The following is a 22,302-nucleotide window of genomic DNA, read 5'->3' on the forward strand; positions in this document are numbered from 1 at the left end:
CCTGGCCATTGCGGCCATTTGAGGAGTACACCAGCAGATGCACGATCTCTTTTTCACTCTGTCTCTCCTTCCCTCACTCTGCCTTTTCAAACAAATAAAATAAATCTTTTTTTAAAAGAAGAAACAATTACTAAAATTGATCTAAGATTAGAAAACTTGAAAAGCCCTATATCAAAGAGTTTGATTTTATAATTTAAAACTTCCTAGAAACAGAAGCCCAAGATAAAGATGGCTTAAGTAATGAATTATATCAAACACCTAAGGAAGAAATAATGCCAATCCAGCAAAGATATTTTTTCAGAAGATACAGGAAGAGTGACATAAACATAGATACAAAAATCCTTAGCAAAATGTGAAGAAATTATATCCAATAATATACTTTTAAAAATACTTAAAGACTCAGTGGGTTTAAAGCTATATTGCTATTAATAAAGATGCAGAAATATTAACTTATGTCTGTCTTTTGAAAACAGTGTTCATACTCCCAAATGGTGTCATATATGACATTTTGAAACACTTTTCATTTAATTTATAATGATTATAGTTATAAAAAAATTCTTTAGGGAATTACAGAGTATTAAACAATTCATGAGACAGTATCAATGCTGGAAATTCCACCAAATAAGGCCAAAAAACACCCACCAAAGACAAAAGTTCTATGAAATTTTATTAATAAGAATCTATTTTAAATCTCTAAGAAACACCCATTAACCTTTATTAATCCAACAGAAAGCCCATAATGAGATCAAATGTCTAGAAAACATCTTAAACACTTCAGTTACATCTTTTTTAAAAAACTTGTAATATTTAAGATGTTAAACATGACGTTTTGATATACTTAATACATAATGAAATACTTCAATATTCAAATTAGCATATTCATCATCTCACATAGCATCTCCTTTCTTGTGTGTGCATGAGCACTTAAGCAGTAAGAGCACCTAAAACCTACTCTTAGCAATTATCCCTAAAACAACACAATATCAACTGCAGCCCTCCTGTTGTAGATTAGATCTCTCGACAAGCCCACATATCTGCAACTTTGTATTCTTTATCGTATGCCTCCTATTCTTTCTCCTCTAGTCATATATGAAGATACTATTTCTAAAATAAAGTAGAGGCTTATTTAGGAAAAAAAAAGAAGAAGAAGAAAAAGAAGAATGGAAAAATAAAGTACCAATACATAAAACAAATACACAAGCTCAAGCCTTACAGAATTTAAGGAAATAATAATTACAATGATTTATTAGAAAAAAAAAGCCCTTATTATATACCATTCTGAAAACAAGTAGTCTTTGACAAGGAATAAAATTGATTATTTTAAATGAAGGGAAATCATGCCCCATCTGTAACACTACATAAAATTAGATGTGCAAAACCTAAATAACCAGAAAGTATCTTATCACAAAGCTGAAAGAAAAAAATTCAAATCTCAAACATATATGAAAAAGAAACTAGACAAAGAAATCACACTTAAAAAGCATCTTACCAAAGTACAGATTACAAATATATTAATAAATTGCACTGATGTTAAAATACAATAGAGTAAAATGAGAAAGTACAAAAGAGTCTTTGAAAGTAAATGAGATTTCTACCTTTGGCCATTTGGGATTTAGAAGTCGGGCTTTGATTGCATCATCCAGCGCGTTGTCATACTGCTGGATTTTCATGTAGGCTGCAGATCTATTGCTGTATAAGATGCAGTTCTGAGGATCAACAGCCAGGGCTTCATTATACAGGACAATAGCAGTGTGGAAATCTCCATCATGGCAGGCCTGGTTACTCTGACGAACTTTCTCCACAAATTCAGCTTTGCTCAGTACTGGTCCATCAGGACTTCTCCGGCCAATAGTCTTAGCACCAAAGAGAGGAATCTACAAACAAAGAAAACTGTGTCAAATGAAATTCAGACAATCCAACTAAGTTCTTTCCTGAACATTAAAAGAACACGGAGAGACTGACACCAGCATCCCACATGGTACCACTACATATACCACTGCATGGTATGCAGTGCAGATTCAAGTCCCAGTTACCCCACTTCTGACCTAGCTTCCCACTAATGTGTCACAGAATGAAGTGGAAGATACCCCAAATACTTTGGACCCTGCCCCCCATGTGGGAGACCAGGATGGAGTTCCTGGCTCCTGGCTTCAGCCTGGCTCAGCTCTGGTGGTTGCAGCAATTTGAGGAGTGAACCAAGCAGTGGATGGATAATTGCTCGCTATGTCTCTCCCTCTCTGTCATTCTTAGGAGGGGGAAAAAAAGAGGGGCATGGATTAAGCTGCTGTCTACAGCACCAGCATTCAGTATGGGCACTGGTTTAAGTCCTGGCTGTTCCATTACTGATCCAGCTCCCTGCTAATGTGGCTAGGAAAGCAGTGGAGGACAACTCAGGTATTTGGGCCCCTGCATCCACATGGGAGACCCAGAAGAAGCTCCTGGCTACTGGCTTGGCTTGGGCCAGCCTCAGCTGTTGAAGCCATTTGGGGAGTAAACCAGCAGATGGAAGACTTCTTTCTTTCTGTCTCTCCCTCTATATATATATAACTCTACTTTTCAAATAAATAAAATAAATATCTAAAAAAATAAGGAAAAAAGAATATGGATATTCTTCATAGTCTATTTTAGATTTATAGTTAACTTTTGTGCCTTGAAAGATAATAAACTTTGCTTGAAGCAGTCAACTTAGTATCTTGAATGCATGTGTATATATGTATGATAATTACATGCACACACATATATAGAAAGACACACACACATATTTGTTGATTGACAGGATGAATACAATAGAATACTCAGGCTATGAAGATAGTGGTGTCAATTATATTAAGATGGCTGTATTTTTAAAAATGAAAGAATAAATAACTGCTATTTCTAGATATAAGGTTATGGATATTTCTGCTTAAGCTTTCCTCTTATTCAATCAGGCAATGAAGATATGAAAGCTTAAAAAAAATTTTTTTAAAAAAGTATGCTGGGGGGCCGGTGCCGCGGCTCACTAGGCTAATCCTTCGCCTTGCGGCGCCGGCACACTGGGTTCTAGTCCCGGTCGGGGCGCCAGATTCTGTCCCGGTTGCCCCTCTTCCAGGCCAGCTCTCTGCTGTGGCCAGGGAAGTGCAGTGGAGGATGGCCCAAGTACTTGGGCCCTGCACCCCATGGGAGACCAGGAGAAGCACCTGGCTCCTGCCATCATATCAGCGTGGTGCGCCGCCTGCAGCGCGCCGGCCATGGCAGCCATTGGAGGGTGAAGCAATGGCAAAAGGAAGATCTTTCTCTCTGTCCCTCTCTCTCTCACTGTCCACTCTGCCTGTCAAAAAAAAAAAAAAAAAAGTATGCTGGGGGCCGGCACTGTGGCGTAGCAGGAAAAGCCACTGCCTGCAGTGCCAGTATTCCATATGGGCGCTGGTTCGAATCCCAGCTACTCCACTTCTGATCCTACTCTCTGCTATGATCTGGGAAAGCAGTAGAAGATGGCCCAAGTCCTTGGGCCCCTGCACTCGCATTGGAGACCTGGAGGAAGCTACTGGCTCCTGGCTTCGGATCAGCGCAGCTCCGGCCATTGTGGCCATCTGGGGAGTGAACCAGCGGATGGAAGACCTCTCTCTCTCTGCCTCTGTCTCTCTGTAACTCTGCCTTTCAAATAAATATGCTTTAATGTACTATTAAATACTTTTGGATTGCTAAATTTGATAAACATAATTGAGCAAAAACAAGGTTTTGGAGATCACCAAGAAATTCAGCTATAAATTACATCCTGATAATTTAAGACCCATTGTCATGGTTCATTTTTCTTTTTTTTTTTTCTTAAAAAAAGTCTTTTTGGGGAAAAACATCATGAAACATTTCTTGGGACTATGCCATGAATGGACTATACAACATTTACCATACAAACAGCAAACAGGATGTTCCTGAACAGTCTTGATTCTTTAAGGTGTTTTATCCCACCATCAATGTGTAAGTATGGAAAACTTACTTCACTTTTAAAAATTTGGTCTCATGACTCTGCTTAAGCTAGTACTAACTGTAAGTTACAGATAAAACTTCTGTGTCTGCACAATCAAGAATATAAAAAAAAAGCAATAAAAGGCTTTAATAGTAAAATGAATTGTTAGGTTCACAGGAAGCCTGAAAGAAAAAAAAAAAAAAAAAGGCGTGATCCTACTATTCCAGCATCCCCTTCTCATAAAGATGGCACAGTAGGGGCAAGTGTTGTGGCATAGTAGGTTAAGCTGCTGCTTGGGAGAACCACATTCTATATTGGAGTGCTGGTTCAAATTCTGGCTTCTCTGCTTCCAACTCAGTTCCATGCCCAAGTGCCTGGGAAGCAGTAGATAATGGCTCAAGTACTTGGAACTTACAGAGCTCCTGCCTCTTGGCTTTGGTCCAGCCCAGTCCAGGCTTTTATGGTCATTTGGTGAGTGAACCAGCAAATAAAAGATCGATCTCTCTCCTTCCCCCACTCCATTGTCTACTTCTTTCTCATTCACTCTACTTTTCAAACAAATAAATCTTTTCTTTAAAAAAATGGTATAATAACAATCTTGGTTTAATAAAAGTAGAAAATAAAATTAAGGAAGAATCTCCACTCTATTTACCTCCATATGCAGTAATATAAAGGAACACTTCCCAATACATGGTTTTTTTTAAGTTTTATTTATTTATTTGAAAGTCAGAGTTACAAAGAGAGAGGAGAGGCAGAGAGAGAGAGAGAGAGAGAGAGTCCTCCATCCACTGGTTCACTCCCCAATTGGCTGCAACAGCCACAGCTGCACTGATTCAGAGAGAGCCAGGAGCCTCTTCCAGGTCTCCCACATGGATGCAGGGGCCCAAAGACTTGGGCCATCTTCTATAGTTTTCCCAGGCCATAGCAGAGAGCTGGATCAGAAGAGGAGCATCCAGGACTTGAACCAGAGATTTACTTATTTATTTGAGAGGCAGAGTTACAGAGAGGCAGAGAGAGGTCTTCCATCCACTGGTTCACTCTACAAATGGCCGCAACAGCCAGAGCTAGGCTGATCCAAAGCCAGGAGCCAGGTGCGTCTTCCAGGTCTCCCACATGGGTGCAGGGGCCCAAGGACTTGGGCCATCCTCCACTGCTTTCCCGGGCCATAGGCAGAGAGCTGGATCAGAAGAGGAGCAGCCAGGACTCGAACCCGTGGCCATATGGAATGCCAGCACAACCAGTGGAGGTTTAGCCTACCACGCCACAGTGCCAGCCCCATCTTTATATAGAGATAGATAGATAGATAGATAGATATAGATATCAAATGGCCACCCTAACAGTTATGAAGTGGTAGCTCATTGTAGTCCTATTATGCATTTTTAAAATGTCTAGTGAAGCTGAGCAGTTTTTTTACATACCTGATGGCCATTTGTATGTCTTCTTTAAGAAAGCATTCAAGTTTTATTGCCCATTTTTAATCAGGGTTTTTGTTTTGCTATTGAGTTGTATAAATTCTTTATATATTTTGGATATTAACTCCTTATCAAATACAAATAGTTTCATTTTATTGTTTCCTTTTACTCTTCAGTGTCTTCAAAGCTGAAGTGAGGGGCTGGTGCCGTGGTGTAGAATGCTAAGCTTCCACCTGCAGTTCCAGCATCCCACGTAGGCGCTGGTTTCAAACCCTGGCTGTTCTACTTCTGATCTACTCCCTACTAATGTGCCTAGGAAAGCAGTGGAAGATGGCCAGAGAAATTAAGTGGGGCTCAAACTGTTTAGAGTACAATATGATAGCCACCAGCTATATGAAGCTATTTACAAACTTTATTTCATTTAATTAGAACAAATAAAATTAAAGGTTCAGTTCCTCAGATGTACTAGCCACATTGTAAGTGGGCTATCAGATTACACAGTGCAGATACAGAACATTTCCATCTTCACAGAAAAGTTCTATTCAACAGAGCTCACTTTTTTATATATACTTTTAAAAAATATTTATTTACTTGAGAGGCAGAAAGATAGACATAGAGAAATTGCCCATCCACCCTTCAAATGCCCACAATAGCCAGGGCTGGACGGGTGAAGCCAGCCAAGAACTGGATCCCTGTGGCTTCCATAGGGTGGCGTGGAACATACTACTTGAAGGATCACTTGCTGCCTCTCCAGGTCTGCATTAGCAGGAAGCAGGGACTGGGAGTGAACCTGGAACTCAAACCTTTCAATATAGGATGTGGGCATCCCAACCAGTGTCTAACCACTCATCAACCATCTGCTTCTAGAGCTCTGTAGGCTATCATAAAGATACTTAGAAAAGCTAATATAAGAGTCACAGAGAGGCCGACGCCGTGGCTCACTAGGCTAATCCTCCACCTTGCGGCGCTGGCACACCGGGTTCTAGTCCCGGTCAGGGCGCCGGATTCTGTCCCGGTTGCCCCTCTTCCAGGCCAGCTCTCTGCTGTGGCCAGGGAGTGCAGTGGAGGATGGCCCAAGTGCTTGGGCCCTGCACCCCATGGGAGACCAGGATAAGTACCTGGCTCCTGCCTTCGGATCAGTGCAGTGCGCCGGCCGTGGTGGCCATTGGAGGGTGAACCAACGGCAAAAAGCAGACCTTTCTCTCTGTCTCTCTCTCTCACTGTCCACTCTGCCTGTCAAAAAAAAAAAAAAAAAAATAAGAGTCACAGAGAACCAGATATGCCACAAGAGGTTACCAAACTCTAAAGCAGTATTGTCTTTAACCTTAAAATAAAATTCTAATCCTTAGTTAGATAAACACTTCCAAAACTCTTACTTGAGTGAGTTGTTCTTAATAGGCATCCTTGTAAAGGTATTTCATGATCAAAAAATCCTGGGGAAATCAATGCAAATAATTTTGGATAAATTCCTAAACCACATCACTGAAATCTTTATTTCTGAAGATTTGAAATCTTTTAGCTGATTCCAGATCAATAGCTTCCAATACCTTCAAATAATCTGAATGAAAGCTAAATTGTGTTATAAACCTTACTCAGAGCCTTAAATAATTTATTTCAATGTACATCTTGATTCTCCATGAATTATGTAGAGCATACAGTGTTTCTAAATAAGAATAACTATTGTTATAATTACTGAGCTCTTAATATGTGTCTGACACTATTCTAAGTGCCTTACAATGTTATTTCATTTACTCTTCACAAAATCCTATGAAGAAAATGTTATTACCCCCATTTTCATAGGAAGAAACAAGGCACAGCAAATTAAATAACAAAAAGGGAGGATATTGGGGCAGGCATTTGTACTAGCAGTTAAAATGCCCAAGACTGGTGCCAGCATTGTGGCACTATGGATTAAACCACAATACAAGATGTTCACTGGCATCTTGTATTGAAGTGCTGGTTAGAGTCCCAACTACTCTGCCCCTGATCCAGCTCTCAGTTAATGCTCCTAGGAAGGCAGCAGAAAGTGGCCCAAATACTTGGGCCCCTGCCAGCCATGTGGGAGACGAGGATGCAGCTTCTGGCCCCTGGATTCAGCCTGGCCCAACCCTGGCTGTTGCATCCATTTAGGGAATGAACCAGTGGATAGATTATCTCTCTGTCTCTATCACTCGACCTTTCAAATAAACAACCTTTAAAAAAAAAAAAAAAGGTGGAGGGGAGGAGGGGCAGTGCTGTGGCATATTGGGTAAAGCCACCACCTGCAGTAGGCATCCCATAGGGGTACTAGTTCAAGTCCTGGCTACTCCACTTCTCATCCAGCACCCTGCTGGTGCACCTGGGAAAGCAGTGAAGGATGGCCCAGGTGCTTGGGCCCCTGCACCCACGTAGTAGAACCAGAAGAAGCTTCTGACTCCTGGCTTTAGCCTGGCCCAGCCTCTGCTGTTGCGGCCATTTGGGGAGTGAACCAGCAAATGGAGGATCTCTCTCTGTCTCTCTTTCTTTTTCTGTACTCTGTAACTCTGCCTTTCAAATAAATAAATAAACATTAAAAAAAGAAGAAGAAGAAGGGGGCCAGTGCTATGGCATAGTAGGTTAAGCATCTGCCTGCAGCGCCAGCATCCCATATGGGTGCCGGGACTAGTCCCGACTGCTCCTCTTCCAATCTTGCTCCCTGCTGATGGTCTGGTAAAGCAGTTGAAGATAGCCTGAAGTACTTGGGCCCCTGCACCCGCATGGGAGACCCAGAAGAAGCTCCTGGCTCCTGGCTTCTGATAAGTACCGCTACAGTCATTGCAGCCATTTGGGGAGTGAACCAGAGGATAAGACCTTTCTCTTTCTCTTTCTTTCTCCCTCTCTCTCTCTCTCTCTCTCTGTCTCTTGAGTAAATAAATAAATCTTAAAAAAAAAAAAAGTGTCCAGCCCCATGTGAGTGCCTGGGTTTGATACCCAGCTCTTGATTTAAGCTTCCTACTAATGCAGATCCTGGGAGGCAACAGTGATACAACAGGTTCGAGTAATTGGGCTCCTGCCACTCTTGTGGGAGACCTGGATTGAGTTTCCAGCTCCAGAATCCTGCCCTACCCATCGCAGGCCATTGAGGCATTTGGGTAGTGAACAGTAAATAAACATGCTTGCTCTCTGCCTCTCAAATTTAAAAAACAATTAAAAGTAAGGATATGAAATTAACAAGCTAATACAATGGAGCTGTGATTCAAACTCCTACAGTCCTACAGTCTGGAGTTCAAAGTTCTTAGCCATTACATACTTCCTATCAGAATTATTTGAAAACAGAATATTGCATTTACCTCCTACAATACCTACTAATAAAAGACTATTTATGCCAGGGCCAGCACTGTGACATAGCAGGTAAAGCAGCCGCCTGCAGTGCCAGCATCCCATATGGGCAACAGTTCAAGTCCCAACTGCTCCACTTCTGATCCAGCTCTCTGTTATGGCCTGGGAAAACAGTACAAGATGGTCCAAGTCCTTGGGCCCCTGCACCTGCATGGGAGACCCAGAAGAAGCTCCTGGCTCCTGGCTTCAGATTGGTGCAGCTCTGGCCATTGCAGCCAATTGGGAAGTGAACAAGCAGATTAAGACCGATCTCTCTCCCTCTCCCTCTCCCTCTCCCTCTCCCTCTCCTTCTCCCTCTCCCTCTCTCTGCCTCTCTTTCTCTCTGTAAGTCTGACTTTTAAATAAATAAATAAATCTTTAAAACAAAATTTGAAAAGACTGTTTATGCCTTATATTTCTTGCAACTTGAATGAACTGCTAGAACTACTTATTTCTGCTCATTTAAAAATATTTCAGGGGCAGACATTTAGCCTAGCAGTTAAGCCACAAGTTAAGATGCCCATGTCTCATATTGAAGGTTCCTAGGTTCAATAATTGATTCCAGCTTTGACTTAAGCTTCCTGCTAATGCAGGCCCTGAGAGGTAATGGTGATGGCCCAAGTAATTGGGTTTCTGCCACCCACATAAGAAACCTGGATTGAGTTCCCAGCTCCAAGCTTTACCAGCCAGTCCAAATCATTGGAGGGGAGGAGAGGGGAGGGGAGAGGAGAGGAGGGGAGTGGAGGGGAGAGAGGAGAGGCAAGGGGAAGGGGAGAGGGGGGAAGGGGAGGGGGAGAGGGGAGGGAAGGGAAAGAGAGGGGAGGGAAGGGGAAGGGAGGGGAGGGAAGGGAAAGAGAGGGGAGGGAAGGGGAGGGGAGGGGAGGGGAAGGGGAGAGGGGGGAAGGGGAAGGGGGAGAGGGGAGGGAAATGGCTAGGTCGATTTCCCCAAACTGCATTTACTTGTCAATTCTCATAGTTTCATGTCCATCAATAATAGAACCAAATGACAAACAATTCACTACAAATTCTGATTTAGAGATTTAACATTCTTTTTAATTAAAGAGGCAGAGAGTGTGACACAGAGGCAGAGACAGAGAGAGCTCCCATCTACTAGTTTACCCTTCAAAGGCCCTCAAAGGCCAGCACTAGGCCAGTTGAAAGTAGGTCTCCCCCAGTGTCTGCTAACAATAACTGATAGATTTAAGAAGGAGGGAACAATCCAACATGCAAAGCGGGATACACAGCAGACTCATAGAATGGCAGATACCCTAAACAATGCTCTGGCCTCAGAATCAGCCCTTAAGGCATTCAGATCTGGATGGAAAGCCCATGAGAGTATTTCAGGCATGGAAAGCCAAGACACTCTGGCAAAAAAAAAAAAAAAAAAAAAAAAAAATTTACCTAAATGAAAGATCTCTGCGAGTGAGATCCCAGTGGAAAGAACGGGCCATCAAAGAAGGAGATACCTTTCTCTGAAGGGAGGAGAGAACTTCCACTTTGATATGGCCTTGTCTAAATAAGATAGGAGTTTGTGAACTCAAGAGGCTTTCATAGCCTTGGCAGCTCATGACAAGAGCCTCGGATGATTACTGACATCATAAATAAGAGTGTCAATTGTTAAATAAACAACGGGAGCCAGCGCCACAGCTCACTTGGCTAATCCTCTGCCTGCAGCGCCGGCACCCTTGGTTCTAGTCCTGGTTGGGGCGCCGAATTCTGTCCTGGTTGCCCCTCTTCCAGGCCAGCTCTCTGCTGTGGCCTGGGAAGGCAGTGGAGGATGGCCCAAGTCCTTGGGCCCTGCACCTGCGTGGGAGACCAGGAGAAGCACCTGGCTCCTGGCTTCAGATTGGCGCAGTGCGCTGGCCGTAGCGGCCGTTTGGGGGGTGAACCAACAAAAAAGGAAGACCTTTCTCTGTCTCTCTCTCTCTCACTGTCTAACTCTGCCTGTCCAAAAAAAAAAAAAAAAAAAAAAATCAACAACAGGAGTCACTGTGCACTTACTTCCCAGTTAGGATGTCTATCCTTAATGTGTTGTACTATGTGAATTAACAGTAAAACTAGTATTCAAACAGTACTTTAAACTTTGTGTTTCTGTGTGGGTGCAAACTGCTGAAATCTTTACTTAGTGTATACTAAGTTGATCTTCTGTATATAAAGATAATTTAAAATGAATCTTAATGAAGAATGGAATGGGAGAGGGAGCAGGAGATAGAATGGTTTGAGGGTAGGAGGGTGGTTATGGGGGGAAAAACCACTATAATCCAAAAGTTGTACTTTTGAAATTTATACTTATTAAATAAAAGTTAAAAAAAAAAGAGAGAGAGAAAGAAAGTAGGTCTCCCAAATAGGTAGCAGGGATCCACCACCTGAGCCATCACCTGCTGCCTCCCAGGGTCTACACTGACAGAAGCTGGAATCTATCAGGAGCTAGAACCAGAAATCAAAAGCTAGCACTCCAATATGGCATGTAGGCACCTTAACCACAAGGTAAACAGTTGCCCCACCACAGCACAATTCTGATATTAATGCCCTCTGTATCTCTACACTGTTGTCTTCAGATGAGATGGTTAGAAATAAGTCACTAACATTTTATTTGGTAAATAGCCAACTCTCTTCTTTTAAGGTTAATGGAATGAACAGTTTGGCTTACTTAATCATAGTGACAAATATCCAAATACACAAGGTCAAAATTAATTTGTACAGTTTCAAATTCATCTAAGCTACAAATACATGCAATTTATCCATTTAACATACAAACATGAATAATTTATATCATATGCCATTAAATTTTAAGTGTTATTTTTTGCAGTTATGATAAATAATAAAAATCTCTCCTGAGGTTATTACTGAACTCTGTACTGAATATTTTTAAATTATTAAAAAGATTTACTTTTTAATTTGAAAGGTGGAGAGATAGGGACAGAAAGAGATCTTCCACCCTCTGGTTCACTCCCCAAATGGCTACAACAGGTAGGACTGGGCCAAGCCAAAGTCAGGAGCCTAAAACTTCACTGAGGTCTGCCACATGGGTGGCAGAGGCCCAAGCATTTCAGCCATCTACTGCTGCCTTCCTACACACATTATCAGGCAGCTGGATCAGAAGTGGGCAGTCAAGACTTGAACTAGCACTCCACTATGGGATGCCAGCATTGTAATCAGGGGTTTAACTTACTGTACCACAATGTAGGCCCCTTTTCTGTTTTTCTTTTTTTTTTTTAAGATTTATTTATTTATTTCAAATATAGAGTTCCAGATAGAGAAGGAGAGACAGAGAGATCTTCCATCCACTGGTTCACTCCTAAAATGGCCATGATAGCCAGGGCTGGACCAGTTTGAAACTAGGAGACAGGAGCGTCATCTGAGTCTCCCACAAGGGTCCCCTACTTGAGCCATCTTCTACTGCTTTCCCACATACATTAGCAGAAAGCTGGATCAGAAGTGGGACAGGCAAGACACAAACCAGTGCCCAAATGGTATGCTGGCATCGCAGGCAACAGCTTAACCCACTGTGCCACAACATCAGCTCTTTAGGTCCCTTTTCTAAGTATTTTCACACTCTCTTTGTGAGAGCAGAACTATTATGAATATAAGTGTCTCAAATTGTATTCCAAGTTCCTGCCCCCACAGAGATAAGAATCGTGAGTGGGCCAGAAAGTTGCCTATGAGAAGAAAGTGGCAGGAAGCAGAGAAGGACCTATAACTATGGTCCAGAAGCAGACCAAAAAAAAAAAAAAAAAAAAAAAGTCACTCCCACATTAGAGGGTGGTGCCCTAATTGAATATAGAAATGGGATAGAGTGGTTGGAGTTTAGTGTGAGTGAGGCTTTCTGGGAGTTCCATGGTACCTCTACATGGAGCTTAAATTCCACATTGCTATCATAGTGTCTCCTCCTTCCTAGCCTCAGATAAGACACAGAGGTAACATAGGAAAGTGGGTATACTGGACTGACAGGTAAGGGAATGGAGTTACAGTGCAGGGCTACTCTGAAATGGCGAGAAAGTATTCTAGCTCAATTATTCCTATTAAATCCTCTTGCCTAACGTTCCCATATCAGAACCAGTGAACAAAAAAATGCTAAAGGAATTTGTTCCTATTAAAATATCAATTTTTAAAGATTTATTTATTAATTTGAAACAAAAGAAGATGGGGGGGAGGGGGGAGCGGTCTTCCATCTGCTGGTTCACTCCCCAGATGGCCGCAATGGCCGGAGCTGTGCTGATCCGAAGCCAGGAGCGAGGAGCTTCTTCCGGGTCTCCCATGCAGGTGCAGGGGTCCAAGGACTTGGGCCATCTTCTACTGCTTATAGCAGGCCATAGCAGAGAGCTGGATTTGAAGTGGAGCAGCCAGGACTCAAACTGGCACCCATATGGGATGCTAGCACTGCAGGTGATGGTTTTACCTGCTATGCCACAGTGCCAGCCCCAAAGGAGATCTTTTGTATGCTGGTTCATTCCCCTAAAGTCTATAACAGTCAAGGATGGGCTACGTTGAAGCCAGGAATCTAGAACTCAATCCATGTCTCCCAGGGGAGACCCAAGTAGTTGAGTAATCAGCTGACGCCTCCCAGGGTGCACAACATCAGGAAGCTGGGATTCGAATGAGGTACTGTGATATGAGATGTGAATATTCCAGCCAGTCTCAACCACTGAACTAAATGTCTGCTCCCAGGACAAAGCTGATGCTTGAAAGAGGTCAAGAGACTTGAAAGTGTTGGCAACCGTTGATCTAGTTAAAGGCTGGCGCATTTTCTATGAAGGACTTACAGTTAATACTCTAGGCTCTGTGGGCTGTATCATTTATGTTGCAATTACTGCCCAGTTCTACTAGCATAGTAGAAAAACAGCTGCAGACAAAATTTAAATGATGAATGTGGTTGTGGTCCAACAAAACAGTATTTCTAAAAACAAGTGTCAAGCTAGATTTGATTCTCTCTCCAACCTTTGTTAACCTCTATTCTAGATCTTTCAAAAGCAGTTTCCTGGGGTGGGCACTGTGGTGTAGCAGGTTAGACTGCTGCCTAGGAAGCAGTTCAAGTTCTGGCTGCTCCACTTCTGATCCAGCTCTCTGCTAATGTGCCTGGGAAGGCAGTGGAGGACGGCCCAAGTGTGTGGGTCCCTCCATCTATGAGAGAGGACCCAAAGGAAGCTCCTGGCTTTGGCCTGGCCCAGCCCCTGGTGATGCAGCCATTTGGGGAGTGGACCAGCAGATGGAAGATATCTCTTTCTCTCTTGATCAATCAAACACACACACACACACACACACACACACACACACAAAAGGTTGTTTCACCTAAAAATTCAAGTTTAAAAAGATTAGGATGGCAGCCGGCACTGTTGGCATAGCAGGTAAAGCCGCCGCCTGTAGTGCTGGCATTCCATATGGGCACTGGTTCAAGTCCTGGCTGCTCCACTTGCAATCCAGCTCTCTGCTATGGCCTGGGAAAGCACTGGAAGATGGCCCAAATCCTTGGGCCCTTGCACCCACAGGGAAACCCAGATGAAGCACCTGGCTCCTGGCTTTGGATTGGCACAGCTCCAGCCATTGTGGCCAACTGGCGGGTGAACCAGTGGATGGATGGAGGACCTCTCTCTCTCTCTTCCTCTCTTTCTCTCTCTCTGTAACTCCGACTTTCAAATAAATAAATAAATCTCTGAAAAAAAAAAAAAGATCAGGATGAGAGGAGCAGTTAGACTACAATTCTGTTTTAAACTTTTTTTTTTTTTTTTTTTTGACAGGCAGAGTGGACAGTGAGAGAGAGAGAGACAGAGAGAAAGGTCTTCCTTTGCCGTTGGTTCACCCTCCAATGGCCGCCGCCGCTGGCGCGCTGCGGCCGGCGCACCACGCTGATCCGATGGCAGGAGCCAGGAGCCAGGTGCTTTTCCTTGTCTCCCATGGGGTGCAGGGCCCAAGCACCTGGGCCATCCTCCACTGCACTCCCTGGCCACAGCAGAGGGCTGGCCTGGAAGAGGGGCAACCGGGACAGAATCTGGCGCCCCGACCGGGACTAGAACCCGGTGTGCCGGCGCCGCAAGGCGGAGGATTAGCCTAGTGAGCCGCGGCACCGGCCCTGTTTTAAACTTTACACAAACTGTGAGGAGGTCTTACATCATCCCTGCTAACCATGACTCTTCATTGGAGTTACAGCACAGATGTAAGAGCACTGGTGACTGAAATTTGGAATTCCTTAGACTTAAGTTTGACTCTTCCTTGGATGATATTGAATAGAGAATTTTATTTTTATTAATTATGCATTTCTAGGTTCCTACTGTATTGAGTGTTTGTATTCCTTTCTAGTACCACTTCCTTTTAATTACCTCATGGTAGGCTTCTTTTGTTATATTTATTTCAATAAAAGATACCTTCTTTGACCTGATTCTAGTGTACTTCACTTTGGCACTGCTATTACGAAATAGACAAAAAGGATTTCTGGGGTCTTCAGTGAAAAACCAGGCTATCTGGATTGCGGAATACCCTTCTGTTTTATTTGACTCCATGAGGTTTGCACCTTTCACTATCTTTGAACTATTTGTACATTGTATTGGACAACTGATAGCAATGAAAGTAATTCTTGCCCACAAATATGCAAATGATTCTTTCTAATTGGAGGGACATTTTATTTTCCCTTCCTCCAACCCTTAAAAAGACAGATTTGGGGCCGGCATTGTGGTGTAGCAGATAAAGCCACTGCCTGCGGTGCTGTTATCCTATACAGGCATCACTTTGAGTCCTGGCTGCTCCACTTCTAGCTCTCTTCTATGGCCTGGGAAAGGAGTAGAAGATGACACAAGTGCTTGGGCCCCTGCACCCATATGTGAGACATGGAAGAAGCTCAAGGCTCCTGGTTTCGGATCGGCCCAGCTCTGACTGTTGCAGCCGTTTAGGGAGTGAACCATTGGAACAAAGACCTCTCTCTCTTTCTCTCTGCCTCTGCTTCTCTGTAATTCTGCCTTTCAAATAAACAAATAAAATTTGAAAAAAAAAAATCTCCCTCAGTCTACTGTCTGTTTACCTTTCAAATAAAATAAAGATGAGTTTCAAAAACTTTAAATAAAAAGCTTTTTCTGATCTCTTAATTGTACACTTTAAGACAGCTAACTGAAGGGTCAGTGTTGTGGTGCAGCGGGTTAAGCTGCCGCGTGTAATGCTGGCATCCCATATTGGACTGCTGGTTCAAGTCTCAGCTGCTCTGCTTCCACTCCAGCTTCCTGCTAATGTGCCTGGGAAGGCAGTGTATTATGGTCCAAGTGTTTGAGTTCCTGCCATTAATGTTGGAGATCCATTGAAGTTCCTGGCTTCAACCTGGCCCAGACCTAGCTGTCGTGGCCAGTTGTGGAGTGAACCATTGAGACGGAAGATCTGTCTCTCCCTCTCTGTCACTCTGCCTTTCAAATAAATTTTTTAAAAAATTTTTTAGGGGCTGGCACTGTGGCGTAGTGGGTAAAGCCACTGCCGGCCATGCCAGTATCCCATATTAACGCCAGTTTGAGTCCTAGCTGTCCCACTTCCGATCCAGCTCTCTGCTATGGCCTGGGAAAGCAGTACAAGATGACCCAAGTCCTTGGGCCTCTGCACCTGTGTGGGAGACCCAGAGGAAGCTCCTGGCTCCTGGCTTCAGATATGCGCAGCTCCAGCCATTGCAGCCATCTGGGGAGTGAACCAGCAGATGGAAGACCTCGCTCTCTCTCTCTGCCTCTCTGTAACTCTGCCTTTCAAACAAATAAATAAATCTTTTTAAAAAAATTTTAAGATGATTGAGAAAATACAAATAAATATCACAGACTACTCTGAATTCAGTATTGCCCTTAAATAAATACTTCGTGAATCAAAATAGTATTTATGTATATTTGAAAAAAGAGATGCATATTTGTGAACAATCTATAGACATGTTGATCAACCCTCTTTGCAGTCTACACAACCTATAAGCTATGATCTGTTTCAGGTTTTGTTGCTACAGAGAATAAAAGTTTATGCTGGTTAATCAGTTCTGCTATGTTACTCCTATCAGAAATAATGACAGGTTAATAAATATTCGAGGCCAGCGCCGTGGCTCAATAGGCTAATTCTCCGCCTGAGGCGCCAGCACACCAGGTTCTAGTCCCGGTCAGGGCACCGGATTCTGTCCCAGTTGCCCCTCTTCCAGGCCAGCTCTCTGCTATGGCCCAGGAGTGCAGTGGAGGACAGCCCAAGTACTTGGGCCCTGACCCGCATGGGAGACCAGGAGAAGCACCTGGCTCCTGGCTTCTGATCAGCGCGATGTGCCGGCCGCAGCGCACCGGCCACAGCAGCCATTGGAGGGTGAACCAACGGCAAAAGGAAGACCTTTCCGCCACAGCAGCCATTGGAGGGTGAACCAACGGCAAAAGGAAGACCTTTCTCTCTGTCTCTCTCTCTCTCTCTCACTGTCCACTCTGCCTGTCAAAAAGAAAAAAAAAAAAATTCGATGGTTTTTGCCAGACATCTTCAAAATATAATTGACTTATATGTACAACTACAATAATGTTGGTCTGTTTATTTAATTACTTAAGGCAACTTTCTATAAAAATCTGATCTGGCAAATTCAAAAGAGGTTATGCTCCTCAAAACTAAATATCCATAAAAACATTTTGAAATTGTGTTCAATAGTTAACATGGATATCTGGTAACACCTGATATTTTCAGACCACAATTTCTTAGCTATGATTTATATTTCAGAGCTTAGAGAATATGATTTATTCTCTGTCTAAAACCAAATTTCTTTAGAAAACGCTAGTTTGTCTGTAGGTACTCCCTCAAGCAGTTCTGCAAACTATCAGGATGTTCCTTCCGTCAGATAAAACTCTGTTAATCCTGTATGTCAATTTGCAAAAAAGAAACTGACAGCATGGTTACCATTTGCCCATTTGATCCCTATTGTATCAACATGTACTCAGTGGGGTCAGCGTTGTGGTCTAGCATGTAAAGCCTTCACCTGTGACACTGGCATCCCATATGGGCACTGGTTCATGCCCAGCTGCTGTACTTCTGATCCAGCTCCCTGCTAATGACCTGAGAAAAGTAGCAGAAGATGGCCCAAGTGTTTGGGCCCCTGCCATCCATTTGGGAGACTGATGAAACTCCTCGCTTCTGGCTTCAGCTTGGCTCCTCCCTGGCTGTTGTTGCCATCTGGGGAGTGAACCAGCAGAACAATCTCTCTGTCTCTCCCTCCCTCTCTCTGTAGCTCTTTCAAATAAATAATCTTTTTTAAAACATACCTTCAGGGTACACCACAGAATACCTACAACCCAAACCTTGACCAGAAAAATACAACTTTACAGTGTTATCCAAAGGTTTCCCTTCACTAGCCTGTATCTGCCTCCCTTAAACCCCTACCATTGGTCCTGAGTTTTGAGTGTGTGGAAACCCACTCAGAACCACAAAGTTGGTATAAGGATTACTTTAAGCTGAAGGAATTTGAAATTCAATAAATTCAGCTTTAAAAAAAAAACTACTTATTTATTTATTTGAAAGGCAGAGTGAGAGGTGTTCCATTTACTGGTTTACTCTTCAACACATACTTTTTTTTAAACTTTTATTTAATAAATTTTGAAAGTACAACATTTGGATTACAGCGGCTTTTCCCCCCATAACCTCCCTCCCACCCGCAATCATCCCATCTCTCACTCCCTCTCCCATTACATTCTTCATTAAGATTCATTTTAAATTATCTTTATATACAGAAGATCAACTTGGTATATACTAAGTAAAGATTTCAACAGTTTGCACCCACACAGATATACAAAGTATAAAGTATTGTTTCAGTAGTAGTTTTACTGTTAATTCGCATAGTACAACACATTAAGGACAGAGATCCTACCTAGGGAGCAAGTGCACAGTGACTCCCGTTGTTAACAATTGACACTCTTATTTATGATATCAGTAATCACCAGACGCTCTTGTCATGAGCTGCCAAGGCTATGGAAGCCTCTTGAGTTCACAAACTCCAACCTTATTTAGACAAGGCCATAATCAAAGTGGAAGTTCTCTCCTTCCTTCAGAGAAAGGTACCTCCTTCTTTGATGGCCTGTTCTTTCCACTGGGATCTCACTCACAGAGATCTTTCATTTAGGTTTGTTTTGTTTTGTTTTGGCCACAGTGTCTTAGCTTTCCTTGCCTGAGAAACTCTCATGGGCTTTTTGGCCGGATCTGAATGCCTTAAGGGCTGATTCTGAGGCCAGAGCATTGTTTAGGGTATCTGCCATTCTATGACTCTGCTGTGTATTCCGCTTCCCATGTTGAATCGTTCTCTCCTTTTTAATTCTATCAGTTAGTATTAGCAGACATTAGTCTTGTTTATGTGATCCTTTTGACACTAAATATTATCATTATGATCAATTATGAACTGAAACAGATCACTTTGACTAGTAAGATGGCATTGGTACATGCCACCTTGATGGGATTGATTTGGAATCCCCTGGCACGTTTCTAGCTCTACCATTGGGGAAATCCGAGTAAGCATGTGCCAAACCATATATCTCCTCCCTCTCTTATTCCCACTCTTACATTTAACAGGGATCACTTTTCAGTTAAATTTAAACACCTAAGAATAATTCTGTGTTAAACAGTTCATCAAATGGTATTAAAGTAGAACAACAAAGAAATACTAAAAGGAATAAAATAGTAAGTTGTTCCTCAACAGTCATAGTCAGGACAAGGGCTGATCAAGTCATTGTTTATCATAGTGTCCATTTCACTTCTACAGGTTTCCTTTTAGGTACTCAATTGTCATGGATCAGGGAGAACATATGATATTTGTCCCTTTGGGACTGGTTTATTTCACTCAGCATGATGTGTTCCAGATTCCTCCATTTTGTTGCAAATGACCGGATTTCATTGTTTTTTTTTTACTGCTGTATAGTGTTCTGTAGAGTACATATCCCATAATTTCTTTATCCAGTCTACTGTTGATGGGCATTTAGGTTGATTCCATGTCTTAGCTATTGTGAATTGAGCTGCAATAAACATGGAGATGCAGACAGTTCTTTTATTTGCCAATTTAATTTCCTTTGGGTAAATTCCAAGGAGTGGGATGGCTGGGTCATGTGGTAGGGTTATATTCAGGTTTCTGAGGAATCTCCAAACTGACTTCCATAGTGGCTTTACCAGTTTGCATTCCCACCAACAGTGTATTAGTGTGCCTTTTTCCCCACATCCTTGCCAGCATCTGTTGTCAGCTGATTTCTGTATGTAAGACATTCTAACCGGGGTGAGGTGAAACCTCGTTGTGGTTTTGATTTGCATTTCCCTGATGGCTAGTGATTCTGAACATTTTTTCATGTGTCTGGTGGCCATTTGGATTTCCTCTTTTGAAAAATGTCTATTTAGGTCCTTGTCCCATCTCTTAAGTGGGTTGTTTGTTTCAATAATACTTTCTTTTTTGTTAAGATTTATTTTTATTTATTTGAAAGAGAGTTACAGAGAGAGGTAGAAACAGAGAGAGAGAGGTCTTCTATCTTCTGGTTCACTCCCCAAATGGCTGCATCGGCCGGAGCTGAGGTGATCCAAAGTCAGGAGCCAGGTGCGTCTTCCAGGTCTCCCACGTGGATGTAGGGGCCCAAGAACTTGGGCCATCTTCCACTGCCCTCCGAGGACATAGCAGAGAGCTGGATCGGAAGAGGAGCAGCAGGGACTAGGACAGGTGAACACATGGGATGCCAGCGCTTCAGGCCAGGGCTTTAACCGACTGCGCCACAGTGCTGCCCCCAACACCTACTTTCTTTATCCAACTAAAAGCAGAAATTTCTGGGAAATGAGGCTATCATCAAATCCCTCTTTGAGGTAGGTTCTTCCAGGGGGAAGAACAAGAACAAATCTACCATAAAGCCCCTCTCCTGGAAGTTTCATGGCCCTAAAGAAGATGACAAGACCACTCAAACAAACATTATCACAAACTTTGCTTTCCCATTTGCTTTTCTAGAAACCAACTTGTCTTTTCTAAAGAAATCTACTTGTTCTTATAGAAGCCATTTCCCTCTATCCTCTTTTTACAACTGAAGTATATAAGCCTTTAACTTTACTATGTAATAAGCTATCTACTTCTTTGCAGGCTTCTGTATGTATACCAAAAACTTTTTTTCTCTTGATAATGTCCTGTCAGTTTAATTTATGAGCCCCTACCTGTCGCGCCCCCTCTTCGCGGAGGAACGACACTAGACCCTGCGCTGTTCTTTTGTCTGCTCGGCCCTTCCCGGGTTTGCTGCTGGTCCTTCCCGGGTGGGCTGCCGATCCTTCCACCTCCGTGGAAGGGCGGCTCCCCCTGCCACTTTCCCCACTTCCGCGGGGGAGCGGCACACTGCCGGCTAGCTCTCTCAGGGGCTGCTCAGGTGTTATTCGGATGTTCCCCTTAGATGTTCCTGGTGCATGTTGTCTCTCTCCTCCTTTATAGTCCTCTTCCACCAATCCCAACTCTGCTACCCACACGCCGAGTACGCTGCTCTCCTCCAATCAGGAGCAGGATCAGCTCCTGCAGGTTATTGGTCGAACTGGAGGCAGCTGTGTAGAAGTTGTTTACTCCTCTCCCAGCACCATATTGTGGGAGAGCAGATGCATAGAATAAGTCTTAATTCCAGTAACTTAGTCTAGTCCGAGTTGCTCCCCACACCTACCCTTAAGAGGAAAATAAATCTTTCTTTCACATGTCCCAAAACAACATACTAAGTCTTCTACCCTCTGATATCATGCACAGCTTTCACATATCTTATGTCTCTATAGCTCTGTGGTTTGGGACTCTTATATACTGATCTTCTACCCTTGTAACATTTCCTTTCCACTTAATAGAAAGAATGAGGTAGGAGAAAGGAGAACTAAAGAGTACATTATAAAAGGACTGGGTAGTTTGCATTTCTGTTTGATAAGCCATATTTCTACCACCACATTCAATGAAAGGACCAAGTGCCCTAATTAACTTTTTTGAGAGCTGAACAGCAGGCAGCAAACTAGTAAATCTTTGATTAAGGACTATGTATACCCAAGCCAGTGTATGTCTTCCCAGAATTGAAACTCAGCTAAGACCTGGTTAGAAATTCCTCACAGGCTTTAAAACAACCCCCCCACACACATACACACACACCCTTTTCCTTCCTTCATTGTGAGGTGTTTCCTTAGTACATCCTTCAAGAAAAGAAATTATAACAAATCTGTCAATTCAGCCACCCCCAGTGGCAGCAAACACTTCTGTAAAAATGGGAAATGATATTTCCTCTCTAAACTAAATATACCAAATTCCTTCAAACGTTCATTATATGGCATAGTCACTTTTTGGGATGTTCTTTGGTTAAGCAATTATGTTTCTCTAAAAATATGGTTCCTGGGGCTGGCATTACAGCACAAAGGGCCAAGCAGCCACTTGCAACAACAGCATCCCATATCAGAGTGCCAGTTCAAGTCCTAGCTGCTCCACTTCCAATCCAGCTCTCTGTTGATGCACCTGGGAAGGCAGTGTATGATGGCCCAAGTACTTGGGTCCCTGCTACCTATGTGGGAGACAGGCTGAAGCTCCTGGATCTTGGTTTGGCCTGCCCTAGACCTGGCTATTTTGGCCGTTTGAGGAGTGAACCAGCAGATGAAAGAGCTCTCTCTCTCTCTCTGCTCGAACTC

The 22,302-nt window shown here is 43.0% G+C and overlaps 1 protein-coding gene across 5 annotated transcripts in view; it reads right to left on the minus strand.

Moving 5' to 3' along the window:
• The window catches only part of TTC28 (tetratricopeptide repeat domain 28), a 689,946-nt gene that overhangs the window by 650,255 nt on the left and 17,389 nt on the right, over positions 1-22,302 (minus strand). For 3 of the 5 annotated variants that reach the window (XM_051826641.2, XM_008274620.4, XM_070065754.1), the window contains exon 2: positions 1,596-1,874. In XM_051826641.2, coding sequence (XP_051682601.2) covers positions 1,596-1,874 — 279 coding nt within the window. Of the gene's footprint in view, positions 1-1,595; positions 1,875-22,302 lie in introns of those variants that run through there. The other 2 variants (XM_051826644.2, XM_051826645.2) reach the window with 2 other exon arrangements.

The sequence above is a fragment of the Oryctolagus cuniculus genome, chromosome 21 (assembly GCF_964237555.1).
Source record: "Oryctolagus cuniculus chromosome 21, mOryCun1.1, whole genome shotgun sequence".
Lineage (NCBI taxonomy): Eukaryota > Metazoa > Chordata > Mammalia > Lagomorpha > Leporidae > Oryctolagus > Oryctolagus cuniculus.